We start from the raw sequence: 19,467 nt of genomic DNA on the forward strand, positions 1-19,467 counted from the left end.
ATTCAAACATGCAAATTTGACCAGTGTATAAAAAAAGTTGCACATAATGTGGCAAATGTACATACAATACATATACTAAATACATATATACTATCTGCATAAAATTTGAATATATAATATGATGCTTGCAATGCAATATTTGACCGTATCAGTCTGCATGGATCTTATTATATACGTAGTAAAATCACAGAAAATAGTTTTCTAAGTATTATAAAATTTATTATAGAATTTTGGGACATATATTTACTATTTCCTTTTCTAGTACTACAGAATAGTTAGAATTTTAGATACAAAGATACAAAGCTCAGATAAAAATCCCATGTACAAATAGGTTAACATTCTTTTGTCATTTTAATAATGGCTCGTCCTATTATATTCATTATTCATATAGAATAAGGATAGACAATTTTTAGGCATTATATAGCTTTCTTGAGGAATATTAGCTTTGTGGCTTTGAGAGGTCATTTTCTAAAGATCCTAATAGTCAAATGACATCTTTGGAGATGTTATACTGTTGCTGCATTTGCATGATAATGAAGATGAAATTTCATAGGTGCTGCTTGAATTGCACTTATCTAAGTTTGTTTTTACACGGAATGACCAAAGGAATATGTTCCCTAACCAAATGTGTTGCATTACTAAAATATAATAAATTCTGTGGAGAGACACACTATAAACCAAGTTATAATAATTCCATGTAATTTATGAAATAGTGTGTTAATGAAGAACTTTTATGTTGTCAACTATGCATCTCTAATACTTGATTCTTTTAAAGAAAATCCCATGACACCTATAAAAATTTCTTTTTAGTAAAATATTACACTGTAAATCTTGTAAAACCATTAAGAAATAATTTTTGAAATGCTTAGTTATCACAAACTATAACCTATTTTTTTAAATGGCCATCACATACAATTTTTATATAATATCTCAAGCTTGGTAAAGTTCACATGGTTACTACATATGCTGGATCAGGTAAAACCATATTTCACCTGAACCTGACAAAAAAGTCAGTGAGTCAATTTTCTTACCACAGATATATGTTAGGTGGACTAGGCTAACGGACATCTTTTACATAATCAGATATGTAGGCAAATATGTGCTGTGGCAGAGTCCAAATGTTGATCTAACAACTAGCCAATAAGGAGTGTTAACATATGAAACATTCAGAAGCTCCATTCTCTCAGAAGTAAGGCCTTGGCTCTTAAACCTAGATTTCTCAACTCACTCCATAACATACCACTATTGTAAAAATCAGGATATGATTGAAATAATTTCCCCCTCTTATCAACGTATGACTAATTAATCATCTCCTTATTTGACAATTTAACATGATCTTCATTACTAATTCTGAGGTATTGCTCTGGAAAACCAATATCCAGCTACAGTTTTAATTCTAAAGGAGATACAATTTTATGCTTTTATAAGAGTGAAAATTAACTCCACTACATAGACCTAAAAAAACTACAAGTTTCAAAGCAAAAATGATAATCTAAGCATACATAACAGCATAGCTAATCTTACTTTATGTCTAAGTTTATAGTTTCTAAATCTTTAAAGAGAATGGTTTTGATTTTTGATGGGAGCTAAAGGCATTGTTTTAAAACAAAAATAATATGACATAAGTGGTATACATATGACAATTTTATTTAACATACCTTTTCAATATATTCTAATTTACAATGCACTTTAATTGCAGAAGCATATCCAAAATAAAAGAAAAAGATACTTATCCTGGAAAAAAAGGCCTATACACAAAGGAACATCTGAATAAAATTGAGACATCTGCAGTAAAGTTTTACCTTCTCCCTAGAATGTTTGAGATGAACTCAGTGTAACACTGTCTTCCAAGAAAAGACAAAGTGATCAATGCAAGAACACATCAGGCTCCCTTGGACAGGCCAATCAATGCAAGAAAGAACCTTGCCCAGGGCCTTATGCAAATAGAAGCACGTCCTGCAACCCAGGGAGGGAACATGCGCAATAGATCAATGGGATCAGAAAAACCTTACAGCTATATCAGCCTCAGACAGTAAATATATGATGAATCCCTCACATTTTCAGTGAACTCTTAAACTAGGTTATTTCAACCTGGTTGAAAAATCTTCCAGGTCTGAACACAGCACAGTGAAAAAGTAAAAGTGTGAGAGAAAACTGACCAGAGTTAGTTTAACAATTCTTTTAAATTTGCGAAAATAAACTTTCAGTTTTTTAATATCTTTTGGCAACCGTGAACTCATGCTAAAATGCTAGAAGCTAAGATTCAAACATGCTAATTTGACAGGGTAGAAATCAAGGTGTATTTAAATGCTGTTTAGTAGATTGCTTCCTAAGGTAGAAAAATAATAGAAGGTTCACGATGTACAAGAAGTACAGTATTGAAGACCTAATGTCACAATTATATTACGTTGATTGAAAACTATCCTGTCAATGAATATTGTAATGATAGTTTATAACCTCATCTGTACTGAATCATTTTTTAGAAGGAATTGAAGATTTTATGACGTGTTCTCTGTCTCTCTGTGTCTCTTTCTCTCTCTCTCTCTCAAAAAAAGGACAAATACAGTATTACTATTTCTAGAAAATATTCTCAACTTGGTAAGGTATGCAAAAGTTGCAACCATGTGTATAAGATCATATCGACTCACCGGGCACTTGATAACTATATACAAATACTAAAATAATAAGTTTTCATAGGAAGACTTGTAAAGAGTGATTTCCCAACATTATTCATTTTCTATTTTTGTGGAGAGCAGACTTTTTTTTCCCTCCTAAAATTCCCTGCTTTTTAAGGGCTCACCATCACCTCTTAACTTCATAGAACAAAGGCATAATATTGCTGTCAAACAGCAAGAGCCACACCAGGACAAACTATAATCCAGATATCGACAAGCAAATAAGACGGCTTAATCAAGCTTGTAAAAAACTCGAGCACCTTGTACCTTGATACCGCACAGTTGAAGCTTAACACGGATTTTAATTTGCACTGGAACTGGGAACAGACAGAACAGTAATTAAGCTAAAGCTATTTATCATTTTACACAGTTATAGTAAAACTATAAGTCTACAAAATATTGTCAGTTATTAAAATATCAGTTTAGTTCTGTTATTACAACAATTTTTCTAATACATTACTCATATTTGATAGTTTCACGTTTCCTTACTATAAAATGTAAATACAACATATAAATGGAATTATTTTTAAATTCCTGTATTACAAAACCAACTTTTAATATGAATAATAATAGTATGACCTATACAACCAATGTTAAAAGACTTTGATAACATATTGAAAAAGCAGTGTAACATAGATCTGTTAGGACTTTCCTTTCTTTATTTAGTCTAAGATAAAATATAAATATCACCTGTTTCTTATATTACCACAATGTTAGTGTTGTCCTCACGAGTAGTATGTTTAGTTAGATTAATCTTACTCCAGCAGGATTTGTAATTTCTAATATATTATTAAACTTGTAGTTCCCTTGGTTGATCCACTAAACCTGGTCTTAAAGTCTCATAAAATCTCTACTGTTCCACACAAAGGCCAAGCATATACTTTTCATTATAATTAACATTTAAATTAACAGTAACACAATACACTTGTGTAAGTCTATGGGCACAAGATCAAATCAGATAAACAGCAAAAAAAAGTATGAAATAATAGTAAGCCAGCTTTCATTTCTTAATTTTTTAATGTTTTTATTTTCAAGAACAGAATTAAAAAAGCCTAATTTGCCTGATAAAACCTAAAGGTATTATAATCTCTATTATGATAGAATACATATGAATATTTTTTGCTCTCCCTTTCTCTCATCTACGTAAATCCAAGATCCCTACATTTCTTCCCCCTCCCAGGTGTGTAAATATATATTTAATAAAGAACAGAAATATTTTCATACCATTGATATGATTACATTTCAGAGCATCTTTAATGCAAACTGTTTCCCAAACCACTTTACAGAACTAAATAACAAAATCTACAAAGTGAAATAAAAAGCTCAGATTTTTTTAAAAATATGTATGAAAAAAGTGATAACCCCCGTATTTGAGCATTTAAACAATAAATTAGATACCTAGATGACCATTTGTAAATGCAACTATCATGACTGTGCACACAAATTATGCAGTAACATTTTAAAAATCTGCACCCAAAACCAACAGCAGAGGAATAGAGAAATTAAGAAGTGCAAGAGTCGAGGAGAAAAGATATATTTGCTGATAAGATCTGGAAACAGATGGAGAGTTGAGGAAATTAAGTAAACTAGGAAGAAACAAGTGCATAGAAGGTTCTAAATCAAGGAAGGCAATTCTGAAGTTAAACCTGAATTGGATGAAAAGCCAGTAGAGCTGTATGATATTGGAGGTGATGGAACATGTTTATTTCATGCAAGGCAGCATCATTCTGCACATGCCAGAGTCTGGAGATCTAGGACTTGAGGAGGCCACAAAGGAGGAAGCTGCAATAGTCCAGGTGAGAAGTGATGAATGTATGCAAGAGGCTTTCAGCAAAAGTGGAGTTGAGGCAATAGTGTTCATTGACAATTTAGCACTGAAAGACAGTTCAGCCAATGGGAGCAAAGTTGATTGTGAAGCATAAAGCCAAGGTTATGGATAGCAGAAGTGAATAGGAGGTCTAATTCAAGAAAGGAAATAGAGAATTTGGAGTTACATTTGACGATGGTTCTCTTCCCAAAGAGCAGTATTTCTGTCTTTGAGACATTTAGCTGAAGAAAGTTGAGAAAAAGCTTAATTTGGTCAAGACTGGCAGAGAAAGAAAAGGTAGATAGGAGGAGTCATTACATTGTCAAAACACACAGAGCTGAACTGCAAAACTGTAAAAGTGGCTCTGTTTGAAAGTAGTCCTCGTTAAAGACAGAATCGGGAAACAAAATGCTTGGAGGTAGAAAGTAGCAGAAAATAGAAGAAGGCAGAGAGTTGAATGCCATGGTAGAGAAGATGCAGGGGCTTGATATAAAAGAGGAGCCACTACCTATGATAGAGGGAAAAACAGTGTGATAGAATAGAGTGGAACCATGACAGAATATATTCATGGATGAGGAGAGAAATCAATTATTGACGATTCAAACATTACTGAGATACTAAATGCCTTTCTTAAATCTGTATTCAGCAAGAAAATGATACAGTAGAGCCACATCATTTCTGGTCCCTGCATAGGAACATGAAGCAGGAGGGATGCCCTCACACACCCTTGCAGACCCCACACAGGGACCAAAGACAATCACAGTCTATATGCCCAAAGATATGCAGGGACTGTTATCCAAATCACTCCAAAGAGCTCCTTCAAAGTACTCTTATCCAAGTGTTTATTTCCCTGTATTTCATGGATATTAGGGAGGGATTATTATTGCTAAGACAAGAGCTCCCATCATGGTGGTTCCACTCCGTGAGGTCTATGGCTAAATGCCACAAACTGTGCCAACAGAAAAGAAAATCGAACAACCAACAAGGAAGGTAAAATCTGTTAACTATTGAAAAAGAGCAGGTCATAAGAACATAACGTAAGAATGGCCATACTGGGTCAGACCAAAGGTCCATCAAGCCCAGTATCCTGTCCTCTGACAGTGGGTCAGACAGTACTTAGCAAATCTGAACATACACAAAACAGCTAGTCCAGATGACATGCATTATAGCTATTAAGGGATTCGAACTTCCTGATCTACTGCTTGGTTGGGCGGTAGGAGGAGGACTCGACCTGTTGCTTGTCCTTCCTACTTCCATACATTGACTACTGTGCTGAGATGCCGTTGGCAAAGCTTCCTAAAGCAGTGGGTCTTGGAATTAACGTTCACACCTTGATGAATAATTGTTTCAGATTATCTGCAGACTTAGGCAGACACCATTGCATTGGTTTTTCTCAGTTCATGTGTACAAGGTTTTATTCACAACTTTTTTTTTTTTTAAAGAGATTTTTCCCCTCCAAATGAAACCTGAGATTCTGATCTAATCACATTTTCAGGAGCAGGGTTTTGTGCATGAATCTATAATTTCTATTCCTTATTTCAGCTCTGACCATGAGTAATAAGCAGTATATATGGTTATAAAGAGCAAGTATTGACAGAAGCTTAAATGTTGTTGTTGAGAAAATTACAGAATTAATGGATGATGGGAAAGCAATAGTATATACAATATAGTTCCATTTTTGTAAAGAATTCAGATGTAGTGTCTCGCAGTATCTTAAATGTAAAATAAATTCAAACTGGCTTGGATTGATACACTGTCATATAGAAATTAAACTGGCAAAAAATAGTGCAAAATAACAAATAGGTGGGAAGTATCTGTGAGGTATTGTAGGTACAGGTGTCAAATCTTGTTTTATGTAGCATCTTCATTAATGATCTGGAATTAATGAAATGTGAAGGTGATACAAATTGGGAGAAACTGCCAACAGTAGTAAAGGCAAAACAACTTTCCAAGAGTCATAAATTTTAAGGACAGAAGGGGCCATTATGATAATCTAGTCTGACCTCTTGCACAACACAGGCCACAGACCCTCAATCAGAAGTTCTTGCATCAAGTCCATAGAGATATGCAGAAAACCACAAAACCAGATTTAACTTGGAAAAATACAAATCTGGGGGGAAATAATTTCATATATGTATACTCTATGGGAATGAGAAATCTGGGAAGCAGAAATATTGAAAGGGACATAGGGATGACAGTGGACAGCAATTTAGACATGAGTTTGGAAAGAAGTCCACTGCAATTTTGGACTGTGTAAATAAAAAAGGTCGTGATGTGGAACTGAGAGATAATAGTCTTTCTTGATATGACTGTTGTGACTGCCCCTAGAATATCATGTTAAATTCTGGGCACATTACCAGAAAAAATATTTACGAGGTTAAGAAGTTAAGAAAGCAATACACTTACAAGAAAAAATTAGAAGAGAGAACTATATACAGTTTGGCTAAAGGGGCCAGACATAAAGTTGGCAAATATCTCAAAGATTTTTTATACCACAGTGTGAAAGGGATTTTTTAGTGCAGTATGCCAAAGTTAAATTAAGAATAGTGGAGTGAAATGCTGAAAAGATATAATTAACAAGATCAATTAGGCAGTGGAAAAGTCTCTGAAGGGAAGTGTGGGACTTTCTTTGCCTGGGACTGTCAAACCCTGTATTGTAGAGTACAAACCTGTATTTGCAAGTAGCTAGACTAGAGGATCTAACAAGTCTTTTCCATCTCTATCATCCACAAGGCTCTGATTCTATATACATCATATAATTAGCATTCCAACATTGGTTTTAAACTAGAAAATTAAAATGAACTAGCCATTAAGATCTATATTAATGATGGCAGTGCAGATGATTAATATACAGTACATATTTCTGAGCCATGAAACATTGCCCTTCTCCTCTTGAAAGAACCTGGTAAAGTGCACAAATGCTGTAAATTTGCAGAATATGGATTCAGCTGAGTGTTTCAAGCACCAGACATTAAATAAGAAAATGATTAAGAGGAAACAATAACAAGAGGCTGGGCAACTGATCTAGGTGAAGTTAGCAAGTGGGGATCCAAGCTCAAGACTATCCCTCTTTCTAGTTCTTGCAGACGCAGCACACTCATCTCCTGGGGAAGGGAGAAAAATGTGTCACTTTGCATTGTAGTTACCCCTTTTGTCAGTTCAACAGCAACATTGATAGGGTTGATACTGAGTTAAAAAAAATCAGATGCCTACATTTCATAGCACTTAAATTAAAACAAAAAGTGAATCAAGACATGTGACTATGATACCATGAACTCTTCACTTGTATTTTGTAACCTCCTCCGATCTCTTTATCTGCTCCCTTTAGACCATGTCTTTTTAGACTTATAAGCTCTTGAAGGCAAGGGACTGTTTCCCACTATCTGTTTTTATAGCACCTAGCATGGGTCTGTGAGGCAGACTGGAGCCTCAGGGTGCTACCAACATCAGGGTGCTACCACATTTATTTAGGCTGAAAAGTGGAAAAATGACAGCAGACTAAAATGTAACAAAAATAGGATTTACAATGAGCCAAGCACATATACAAACAAAAATCAATCAATCATGAATAAATCATTATAAGCAGAATTGGTAGTAATGCCTGTAAGTAAGATTGCTTTACACTTGCTAATATAGTCCCTTATTTTCTGTGCTTATAACCTTTGCCAAACTTTATCCACTCAGGCTGAAATTTGCCATGCTCGCGTCTACCTCAGGCTGAATTTTTGTTTTTAAAGTTTCAGCAAAAATAGTTTTGCTGCTTCCAAGAATGAGATTGGGGAAAACAGGTTGTTTACAAATATTAACTTTTTTTCGAATTTTGTTGTTTTGTTTTAAATTCTAGTGTCTCCATAGTTGGGAGCAGGAAATTTGGCTGGGGGTCTGCCCGGGGGTGAGAGAGGTGCTGTCCCCATGAAAACCCAAGATTTGGCTAAGGTATTAGCTGCTGAATATAGCCATTTGCTTCGGTAAATTCTGTTAGAAGCTTGATGTAAAATGTCTGCACTAAGTATGGCCACACTGACCCCCAGCCCTCATCTACATGGAGCATGCTGTCAAGTTCTACGGAGCTTGAGTCCTGAAATATGAAACTATCAGTGAGGAACAGTTCCCCGTCATTACATTATAATACCCCTCAGTAGGATTGCTCTGTACAAAGTTTATCGTTTACTTGTCCTCACCATATGGAAGCACACAATCTACCATTCCCCCTTTTATTTTGCTCTTTCACTTAGTTCTCACTTTTTAGTTTCCTGCCCCATCACTACATTTTCTCCTCCTATTTACACCCTTTCACTCCATCTCTTTTTAAAAGGGTTTTTTTAAAAATAACCTTTTAAAATTAGTTCTCACAGTGTAGTTGAGAATTCCATTTTCAAGAATCCTGACAAATTTTGTAAATAAAGTTTATTACTGTTGCTTTGGGCCCCATTGTGGGAGGCATTGTAACTAGTCCAGGGGTCAGCAACCCCTAGCACACGGCCCATCAGGGTAAACCGCTGACAGGCCATGAAATATTTTGTTTATGCTGACCATCCGCAGGCAGCTCCCAGTGGCCACAGTTTGCTGTTCCTGATCAATGGGAGCTGCAGGAAGCGGCGGCCAGCATGTCCCTGCGGCCCACCACTTCCCGCAGCTCCCATTGGTCGGTGGGCCGCCTCTTCCTGTGGCTCCCATTGATCAGGAACAGCAAACCATGGCCACTGGGCGCTGCGGGCGGCCATGCCTGCGGATGCTCAATGTAAACAAAATGTCTCGCGGCCTGCCAGCGGATTACCCTGATGGGCCGCATGTCAAAGGTTGCTGACCCTTGCACTAGTCCATGCTGCTTTCCTTAACTTTAATCAAAATTCAATATTTGTTAAAGGATGCTTTTTTTTCTGATTCCATTTAATGACTGCAAGTACATGAAAGCATGGGTATGATTTACTTTTTCCTATTGACACTTTTGAAATATGGAACACTTCTCTATGATAAGCTCCCAATCAAGTTTTGTTTTTAAATGGAAATTAAGACCTTCCTGGAGCTCAATTTTGCCATTTCCAAGGTCCTGATTGGCACCCTGGTTAACAACAGAGGTCGGGGAAGCTGCTTTTGTGGGAGTTGACAGTGTCCTAGCTATGGTTGATCTGGGACACTATAGTCTCTTCAGCGGTTTCCCATGCAGCTGTTAAAGGAGAAGCAACCAGTCACCTGGCCTGTCAGTAGTGCTACTCTTCTGCTTCTTCAATTTGTACTCCTTGTGTTTTCCCACCTCTATGATTTTAACCCATTCCAAAACAACCAACAGATTCTGGGTACCGTCTGCTACACCTCAAGATAGGATCCATTATGGATTAGGCAGAGGAGGGAAGCATCATGTATAGACAGTATCCTATGTACAATTATTACTTGTTGCTCAGATTGTGTTTAATTTAAAAAGCAAATTTAATGGACATTAAATAATAAAGTTTCAATTAATGATAAATTAGCCACAGTGGGACAATCAAGGTCCACATACCCCAAGGGGAGAACAGGGGGTTTGAACCCCACAGAATAAGTGGTTGAATCAGCTGATTGTATACAATATTATTATGCAATAAAAATATGTTGAGTATGAAAGCTTATAGTGTTCTAACTTAATGATCATTATGAGATATGTATACAGACCGTGGTTAGGGATTTATGTATTTTTGTGCTCATAATTGGTGGTGCAATCAAGCAAGGAGGGGCTGCCTCCCCAGCCAGACAAGACTACCACCAAGCACGTAGCACTGTACAGCTCAGGAAAAGACAAATGATGGGCCATTAGAGTTAATGGGAAGACATGGAGACATCCCAGCTAGATTCTCCCCACCCTGAATAACCATGAGTCACTATAATCAGAGAGAGAAAAAAAGGAGAGGAAAAAGCCCTTTAAAAGGCTTCAAACAGACTGGTCTTCATCCAGAAACTGAGGGACCGTCACTTGGCAGGTGCTGGGGTCCATGAAACACTGGATCCCCTCTAGGACAGCAGGTATGCTGGGAAACTGTTCAGAGGCAATAGGTAACTTGTATTAGAAAAGAGATTTACCTAATCTGAAAGCTTAAAGGCTGAAGTTGCATCTTTATGGTTATTTTCTATGTAACCTACATATGTTTGCTCTCCCTTACTCTTATCTTTGAATCTATTAATTTTTCTATTAAATAAACCTATTATTTATTTTTACTCCAAGCAAGTCTCTGTTGTGCTAACTAAGTAACTAGGCTGGTGAAAGCCAAGGTGTGCTTGTGGATTGGCTACTGATGTCTGGGCTCTGAACTAAAGATGCACAACATAAAGGTACTCTAGGTTACAGGCCAGGCCATGACCGAGCCCCTTACTGGTCTTGGTGATCCCAAAAAGCCAGAAACAGTTTAACAGCACAACCACTAAAGCTCCCAATCTGCAATCTGCCGACACAGAGTCCCACTGAGGTCAAGGGGGCTCTGCAAGGGCACAGTGTCCACTCATATGGATCATATTACAGGATCAAGGCCTTAAAATGATTTCAAATTGAAGAAATAAAGCAGGTTGACTTCAGTGGAGCTATGCTGATTTATGCCAGGTGAGAATCTGACCTATATACTTTAAGGACACAGAGTTTAATAACGCTTGTTAGTACAGCACAAACAGATTCAAAGTCTCCTTTCCATTGACTCATAAATAATGGGAAAGCAGAGGAAAAACAGAAGCAGGAAGCTGATGTAAAGATAAAATATGCCTAAGACTGCAGATATTGTCATTTCAGTGGACTGCGGTTTAAAATAATCAAACTATAGTAATTTTTTCTGAATCTGAGTCTAAACACTTTTCAATGGAAGATTATCGTATGAAAAGCATAGCACTCTACAGTATGTTTAGCAATTCAACTACTCATGTAATATGTTGACCTCATCAGCACTTTACAGCTTTTTACTATGTCTTTAAAATTTTAACAATCTATAGGTAAAATCTGTGTGTTATCTACAACTTAATATCAATACATACATACAACGCTTTAGTCAAAGACTACAATGGGTTGGGTGGTTTTTCATCTAAATAAAAGACAGTTCAACTACTTTTCCTTTGCTGATGTACCAAAGTTTAATTCCCTGATTGCTCTCTGATGAACAATCATTGCAACAGCAAACACTGAAAATTTGAGATAATGTTGCCATCTCTCACAAGTTTATCACAAGTCTTGTGCTATCTGGTGTTTTTCTTAAAGCTGAATTGATTTATTTAAAAACAAAAAAGGAAGTTTCTAGCATTCGGTATTGTAGTAAAAAACTTGACAATATGAATCACAAAGGTTCAAAAAGCAGAAGGCAAATAAAAAAGAAGCCCAAAATGATCATTTAAAAATATCTCATGATTTGTAAGCCAAACTCTTGATTTTGAGGGGCTTGATTAATGATTTTGAAAATCTGGGACTGGCAATTCTTTTGGAGATTCTGAAATATGAGCAGTTGTCACCCAGTAAGGGTAAAAGCATAGAAATGCATTTGTTTTAAAAGTGATACCAGAAAACTAGTCTGTCTGAATTTGTTTTCTCCTGCATACACAGTTAGGCCCCAGTCCTGTAATTGGATCTGCAAGGGTGGCCCAGGGGGTCCACATAGGCACAAGGATCCAACTACATGGATCCAACTGCACATTCAGGGCCTCACACATGTGTGGATCTTTCATACAGGAACAGGGGACAGAAAAACATTTTCATAACATGAAGTAAAATTGTATCACCACAAAACTGGCAGAAAGACTCAGTGGCAGGTCTTTTTCTTTTCACTGACCACACATAAAAGGATTCCAACTTAAAAATCTCACTTTCTATTAAATAGGAGTTGCGCAAATTCTATTGTTTACCATCAAGTACAGCAAGCTGCTTTGGAAAATAAATCCCCTGCTGAAATATACTGTGCGTTGGATAACAAACAGAAGATTGATAATATATGTTCATGAATCAGGTTTTGAGTTTTCAAAATCAGTAATTAGGAAAAGACCATGACCTACAACTATTTTTAGTACTGTGTATTTAAAAAATAATTTACTTTTTAGACATCTGTTTGCTGCACATTTAATTTCAAACTACAACTATACAAATTTTTAATTAATAAATGTTAAGATACAGTTTAGTAGTAGTCTTATGATTCTTACTTGTAATTCAAACTATAAACAATATAACTAATTACACTTATTGGTGAAACTTTACTTCCCACACATGCTAAATCACTTTCAATGATTTCTCTTGTAATTGTGACTAAGGTAGAGGAATTGGGTGCCTACGCTGCAGTAACAGGATAACCGTTTCTGTACATTCAAGCATGATGTTGCAGACTTTGTTTTCCTTAACATCTCAAATATCAACACCTACATGTGCATACAAAGGCAAAAGTTTGGGACAACAATAAAAATACCATAATGTACCTTGTGACAAATATTAGAAAATTTTAGGGAAGTTTAACTTTGTTAGATAAGTATCTTGCAAATCACATCTTGATTTTTTGCTTTGGCAACCAAAAATCAAAATTAAAAGCTAGACTGTGAGCTAGACCTTATACAGCTACAGAGTAATGGCAACTGAATAATGATGCTCCCCCTTTTTGTTCAGACTTCATGAGGGCTGGCCATAGTTGTTGCCCCAGCACTTTGCGGAGCATAGAGACTGCTACCAAAATGCTTCCCTCCCAGAGTAAGTCACCCAACAGGAGTGTGCATGGGGGAAGTAAATGGAACAGAGCTAGCTTGGTGCACCAGCTAAACGTGTTACAGGGTGCAACCAGTTTGTGCCTGAAGATATTCTGCCTTGGTAAGGCTGAATGCCTCCTGCTCCTTCTGCAGAAAAAAGCAGCTTTACATTACTTTCAACTATAGGCTATTACTAAATGCCACAATCTAACTGTCATTTAATGTCAAGTCTCTGGACTTTTAACTCTATAGTGACAGTTACTTTTAGAGTGGATTCCCCAAGGAAGCAATGAAAACCTAGAGGTTTTCAGAGATTAAATAATTGTGAACAATCAGAACACATTCAGCAGCATACATTGCATGCATACCAACACAAGGTATAAAAGGCATTTATTTTAAAGTCTGTGGTTTATTTTACTCTCTGTGGGTACAAACTGGTGCAAAAGGCATAGGCAAGGCCCTACATTCCAAGTAAAAAACAGAAGTTTCACATTGCCCTCTGCAAGGGGAATGAAAACAGATGAGAAGTGTACAAGGAGTCTACATAACTACTGCATTTACGTACGTACATACGTATGTACGTACGTGTGTGAAAGAGAGAGAGAGAGAGAGAGAGAGAATGAATATGAATATTTTCTCTAGGACATTAATTCTCCACAAGCTACTATATTTACTTTATTGCTACTGTTCAGGATTACAGAATAGCATTTTGGCGATGGATAGAGCAAAAAGGTTAGAAGCATCATTTTTCTAGTTACTAAAAACCGCTTTTAAAAACAAGCTGAAACTTTCTTAGTGAAAATATTTTCTAGGGAAGGAAAGAAGAAAAATATTAAGCAAATCTGACCACTTAATATTATGGTAAAAATAAAACCTTTATTATTGTAGTTCAATATTTGTTTCTGTTATAATTCGGGGCAACCCCCAAGCTAAACGTCTACTGCCAATAAAACCAATACATAAAAATAAGTTTTCTGATTTATTTATTTAACAGCGAATGCAAAAATAGGTGTTAATCACAATTTAAAAAAAAAATAAGGACTATTACATTAAATATACTTCTCAGGTCTAGTTTTCCATGACAGATATGTGATGTGCCAGTAGTTATATATTATATTCTTCCTCCCATGCATGCACCTCCTGTGGAGATCGCAGACTACAGAAGCTGACCCTTACTGAAACCATCTTGTCTCTATGACAAAGCTCCTTTTTAACTTCTTGCTTACTGGTTACTTCCTGTGATGGAGAAAAACTTTAGCTCAGCTTGTGATAATTTCACAGGCCCTGAGCACCCTGACCCTAGAAGCCCCAAGGTCAGAAGTCAAGTCTTGTTCTGAAACATCTGTGTGCTTCATATTAAACTAGAACAAAAGTGGAGAAATATCCACCAGTGTGACGAGAGAAACAGGCAAAATGGGAATGACACATTGGTCATCTGTTACCCACGCCATCTCAAGCCATTGACTGAAATGTGACAGAAAGAACTTTACTCACTAAAATTCCAAAATACCTTCAAGTAAGTGCTTTGTTTATTAAAATTTAACATTATCAAACACACTTTGTATTTCCTGACTTCTTATATTAAGAAATGCTTATTCAGAAATGTGCATAAAATATATTTGTATGCATCCAGTGACCCAAACAGTATTACTTGACAAAACCTACTGAATTCTACAGATATTTCAGTTTCAAAATTTAAGCACACCAAGATAATCCAACAATCTGAGCATTTGAAACTTCACAGTTCACAAAAGCAAAGGAAATAGATATTTCATACTATTACAGTATATAAGGAATCCAAATCACATGACATAATTGAAAAGAGCTCACGTTATACAATCAGTTTATGCAGCAGCAATTATAGGTCAAAATGAACAGTCAAGATGTGTTACACACAGAATAATTTACAACTACAAAACTCGGTATCTTGATATATTTTGTTTTGAGAAATAAAAGTAAATTTGTACAATTTACTGACAGGACTGTAAAACATTTGTGGGATTAGATCAGCTACATCATTCTCAGGTTTCAACACGTGCACACATACAGACTATTTAAAGAAAGATTGTGGAAGCAATGAGAGAACTGAAATAGCCTTAATTTCCATAGGAAAAAAAAATCAACAAGAACTGTTAAAATCTTTGAATCATATAAGCATTTCTTCTCTTGACCAGAGGTGCTCACACATCTATTTTCTCCCAGAGTTGCAAAACAGTCAAAAAACTTTAACTACATAAACACAGCAACCCAACTTATCAGTAGTGCAATTGTGATGTCCTCCCGTAGCTTTGAATCAAGGTGCAAAATTGCTTGAACATTTTGGCCCTGAACTTGCTAACACTAATGTATATGCTTAATTTTATGCACATGAGTTGTCCCATTGAGCCATTATAAATTCTGTGAATTTAAACAGGCAGTTTCCTTCTAATGCTTTCATAGAAAGTGATATGCAAGTTTGCCTTCCATGGAAGTCGCAAAATCTGCGTCCACACTCTTTCCTGTACTTCCTTCACACTGCGACTGATCCAGAGCCCAATGAAATCAACAGAAGTCTTTCCCGTGACTTTAATGGGCTTTGGATCAGGTCCTCTATGAGTTTCCCTGTCAATAGGTGCCTCCAAGTTCCCTCACTTGAGTTCCAAACTGCATTGGAGGAAATCATATAAAACAACACTGACCCAGTGAGCATTACACATTGTACTTACATGTATTCAGCCCCAACCCAGAATTCACAGAGCACGACAGAAGCTGTATTCTCCCTTTTTTTGCATACATACCACCAGTTAGGATCCACAGGTTTGGACTTCCCTGGCTTCTATAAGCATGAAGCCCTATGTGACTGACTTATAATTCGGTAAATAATCAACAGAGGAAAAAACAGTGTTTTTAATTTTTTTTTTTAAAACCTAAACATACCATGTGAAAAGCTGTTTAGAGTTCTAAATTGTCCACCCTCTTTGGAAAGAGAACATTAAATTTAACTTCTTCAGATATGTGAAAGCCCTCAGCAAATAGGGCAATGGAAAAGTCAACACTTACCAACTCTACGAATGCAAGTCCACCATAACTGTGAGCGACAAAAAATACGTTTTCAGCTGCTGACTCGGCAATAAAGTGGTCCCACACATAAATTGCATGTTCTTCAGGAGAGCCATTATCCTACACAGAGAAGTATATTATTCACTATAATCTCTTGCAAACTGACAGTTTTGTCTACAGGCAACATATTCCTAGTTGTTAAAAGGTTTTGTTCAAAGAAACCACAAATACATTTGTGCTAGTGTCACAAAAATTCATTGATTCATCCTTGTTTTAAAAAAAATCAAAACAAAAACAAAACAACCCTGAGAATGTGATTTAAAGACTGCAAAATCTGCTTTCTTTGAATGTAAACAAAAAATTGTGCAGTTACAGGAAGTCTAAGCACTATAATGGCATTTCAGCTAAACAGCCTCACGCAAATTTAATACAGAATAACAATAATAATATTTAGTTCTTATATACGCTTTTCATCAGTAGATCTCAAAGCTCTTTAACAAAGAAGGTCAGTATCGTCATCCTCATTTTACAGATGGGGAAACGGAAGCAAAGAATGACTTGACTGGCCCAAAGTCACCCAGTAGGCCAGAGATGCTGATCAGATTCAAACTTTTGACAACTTTGCATCAAATATTTGTTCACTAAAAAGTTTTTGTTTGTATGAAGTTAAGACTTAATCCAATAAAGAGAATAAGAACAATAATAAAACAGAAGCTTCATCTCACTCTCTAGTATTTTTTCCACTGTTGAGATACATCTACATGTTCTAACAATAAAGGATATGGTCTAATTCCATAATGACCTAGCTGAATTTTTAAACCATACTTATTCTATGTTATTTTGCAATTACAAGCTAATATACAATGCAGATAGAGCAGGCCTTGACCATTTTCTAGTAATACTCATTATTTTGGGGCCTGGGAGTTAGAGAATTTGCTCTCCCCTACTAGTTAAAACCAAAGGACTGGTGATCAGAATAGCTAGGCTGTAAATTCCTACCTCTGTTACTTACTTTCTATGTACCTATCAGCAAGGTATTTAATCTCTCTGGGCCTCACTTACCTCTTACTATTAGTACCTCTTAATCAAGTATCAATGTAATAAACATGAAATGCCTGATACTAAGCAGCACTTCCTTAGTTGAAAAGCCATTAATAAGTGATATAAAAATCACAAGTAAGTAAATAGCAGTGAGGACAACAGGTAGCCATAGGATTCTAAAGATTTCAACGTTAATTATTCATATAAATTGTAGATAGACTGTAAAATTTTCAAAAATGAGCTTAAGTCCCTTTTTCAAAAATGATGTAGGCTTCTTAGGAGCCTATGTCCCAATGAGACTTAGGGTCCCAAGTGCCTAAATCACTTTGGAATAAAGCAATTAGGCTCCTAAATCACATGGACAATTTTGAAACTTTTATCTGCTGTTGTTTTAACGAGCGGAAACTGAGAACAAAGCTTTACTCCTACCGTTTAATATACAAGGTCGGACTGGTAACAGGATAGGAAATATTTATCAAATTTTCAAAACAGCCACAAAGTTCCTTAGACCTGGGCAGATTCTTATTGGCTGACTCTCAATGACACAATGAAGTGTCAACCTATTAGGTATCAAGAGCTGCGTTCATCTCCATGCAAGGGAAGGGATATTTTCTGTCTTTCAACTCTGGTTCTCCAATTTGAACATAAAGATACAAGACTCCGACCACTTGAATCCAAATACATGATCTGGGTCCAAGTAAAGACAGACTGGAATGTCTTTTTGCTTCTATTAGCAAAGCAGAGGTTTGCAAATGAATCACTTTTCCCCTCTAGAGATTTGTTTAAGATAAAATAGAGCAGTATGGTCTGGAGGTTAATTAAGGGGAGTTATGTATGTTTTAACTGGGATTGCTATAGAAGAAAAATGTTGAAACAAAAGGTTTTCTCTTGGAAAAGTTTAGGAGCTATGGTACTATAAATAACACAATACAATAAAATAATAATAGCTAAGGAGTTTTCCTTAGTCAAGTGAATGAGACTTAGAGTTAGTTTTTAATCAAGAATAAAATTAATAATTGTAAAAGCAATTTAACCAAGTTCTGAGTTCTGACAAAGGGAAAGAAGGATCAGTTATTTTTAGTTAAAAATTGTGCGTCAAATCCCGGTGCATCCCATTTTTATTATTCTGTGTACCATTAGGGCAAAAGCATACAATCTTAGGACTACAGCTGGAAGCTTCCAAAGGATCCAGAAATCAAGTGAGAGTCTCGAAATCTACAAATAACTCCCACTAATTAAAGCAAAACCAACAGTCCGATAAACCAAATAATTAACTGTTCGATTTCATACATTCCAGCATGAAGATTCAATTCAAGATTTTTTTTTATATACAAAAGCAAAAAGAGGGTCTGTCTAAAATTAGTTACTTTGGACTATAACTTCTGTTTTTCTTTTTTATTGTTAAAGTGCCATAGTGTAAAACAGAGAGACAAAGTGGATGAGGTAACAACTTTTATTGGACCAACTTCTGTTAGTGAATGAGACAAGCTTTCGAGCTACATAGAGCTCTTCATCAGGTCTGGGAAAGGTACTCAAGGGTCACAGCTAAATACAGGATTGAACCAATAGTTTAGCATAAGTGGTTAGAACATATTCTAAGGGACCCTTCACGGTGAAGTGCTAGAATGTGGAGCTCGAAAGCTTGTCTCTCTCGCCAACAGAAGTTAGTCCAACAAAAGATATTACCTCACACAACTTGTCTCTCTAATATCCTGGGATCAACAAGGATACAACAACACTACATACATGAATGCAAAATACATTGTATTGTTCTGTACACACTGCTAACCCACAGATAGCATAAAAAGAGGATCAGGGACAGGGGAACGCTATTGAATGAAGTGATATATTTTAAAGTGAAAGCTATTTCTTTACAATAGGTATCAGAATAATTTTACTTTGAAGCTGGTCTATTTAGACTATTAGAAAAGGACTAGGACTATTTAGAAAAGCTGGACATGCACAAGTCCATGGGTCCAGATCTAATGCATGCAAAGATGCTGAGGGAGTTGGCTGTTGTGATTGCAGAGCCATTTGAAAATTCGTGGCAATTGGGGGAGGTTCCGGATGACTGGAAAAAGGCAAGAGGGAAGAAAGAGAACCCCGGCAAAATCATGGAGCAGGTCCTCAAGGAATCCATTTTGAAGCACTTGGAGGAGAGGAAAGTGATCAGGAACAGTCAACATGGATTCACCAAGGGCAAGTCATGACTGACCAACCTGATTGCCTTCTATG

General features: G+C 36.2%; 1 protein-coding gene across 10 annotated transcripts in view; it reads right to left on the reverse strand.

The window, feature by feature from the left end:
* Nucleotides 1–19,467, reverse strand: part of ARB2A (ARB2 cotranscriptional regulator A) — a 377,086-nt gene that overhangs the window by 135,187 nt on the left and 222,432 nt on the right. For 8 of the 10 annotated variants that reach the window (XM_073344477.1, XM_073344478.1, XM_073344474.1 and 5 more), the window contains one exon: nt 16,192–16,311. The exons of the other annotated variants lie outside the window; for them this stretch is intronic. In XM_073344477.1, the coding sequence (XP_073200578.1) occupies nt 16,192–16,311 (120 nt within the window). The remainder of the gene's footprint in view (nt 1–16,191; nt 16,312–19,467) is intronic. 10 annotated transcript variants of the gene reach the window in all.

This window comes from Lepidochelys kempii, chromosome 5, assembly GCF_965140265.1.
Source record: "Lepidochelys kempii isolate rLepKem1 chromosome 5, rLepKem1.hap2, whole genome shotgun sequence".
Taxonomy (NCBI): domain Eukaryota; kingdom Metazoa; phylum Chordata; order Testudines; family Cheloniidae; genus Lepidochelys; species Lepidochelys kempii.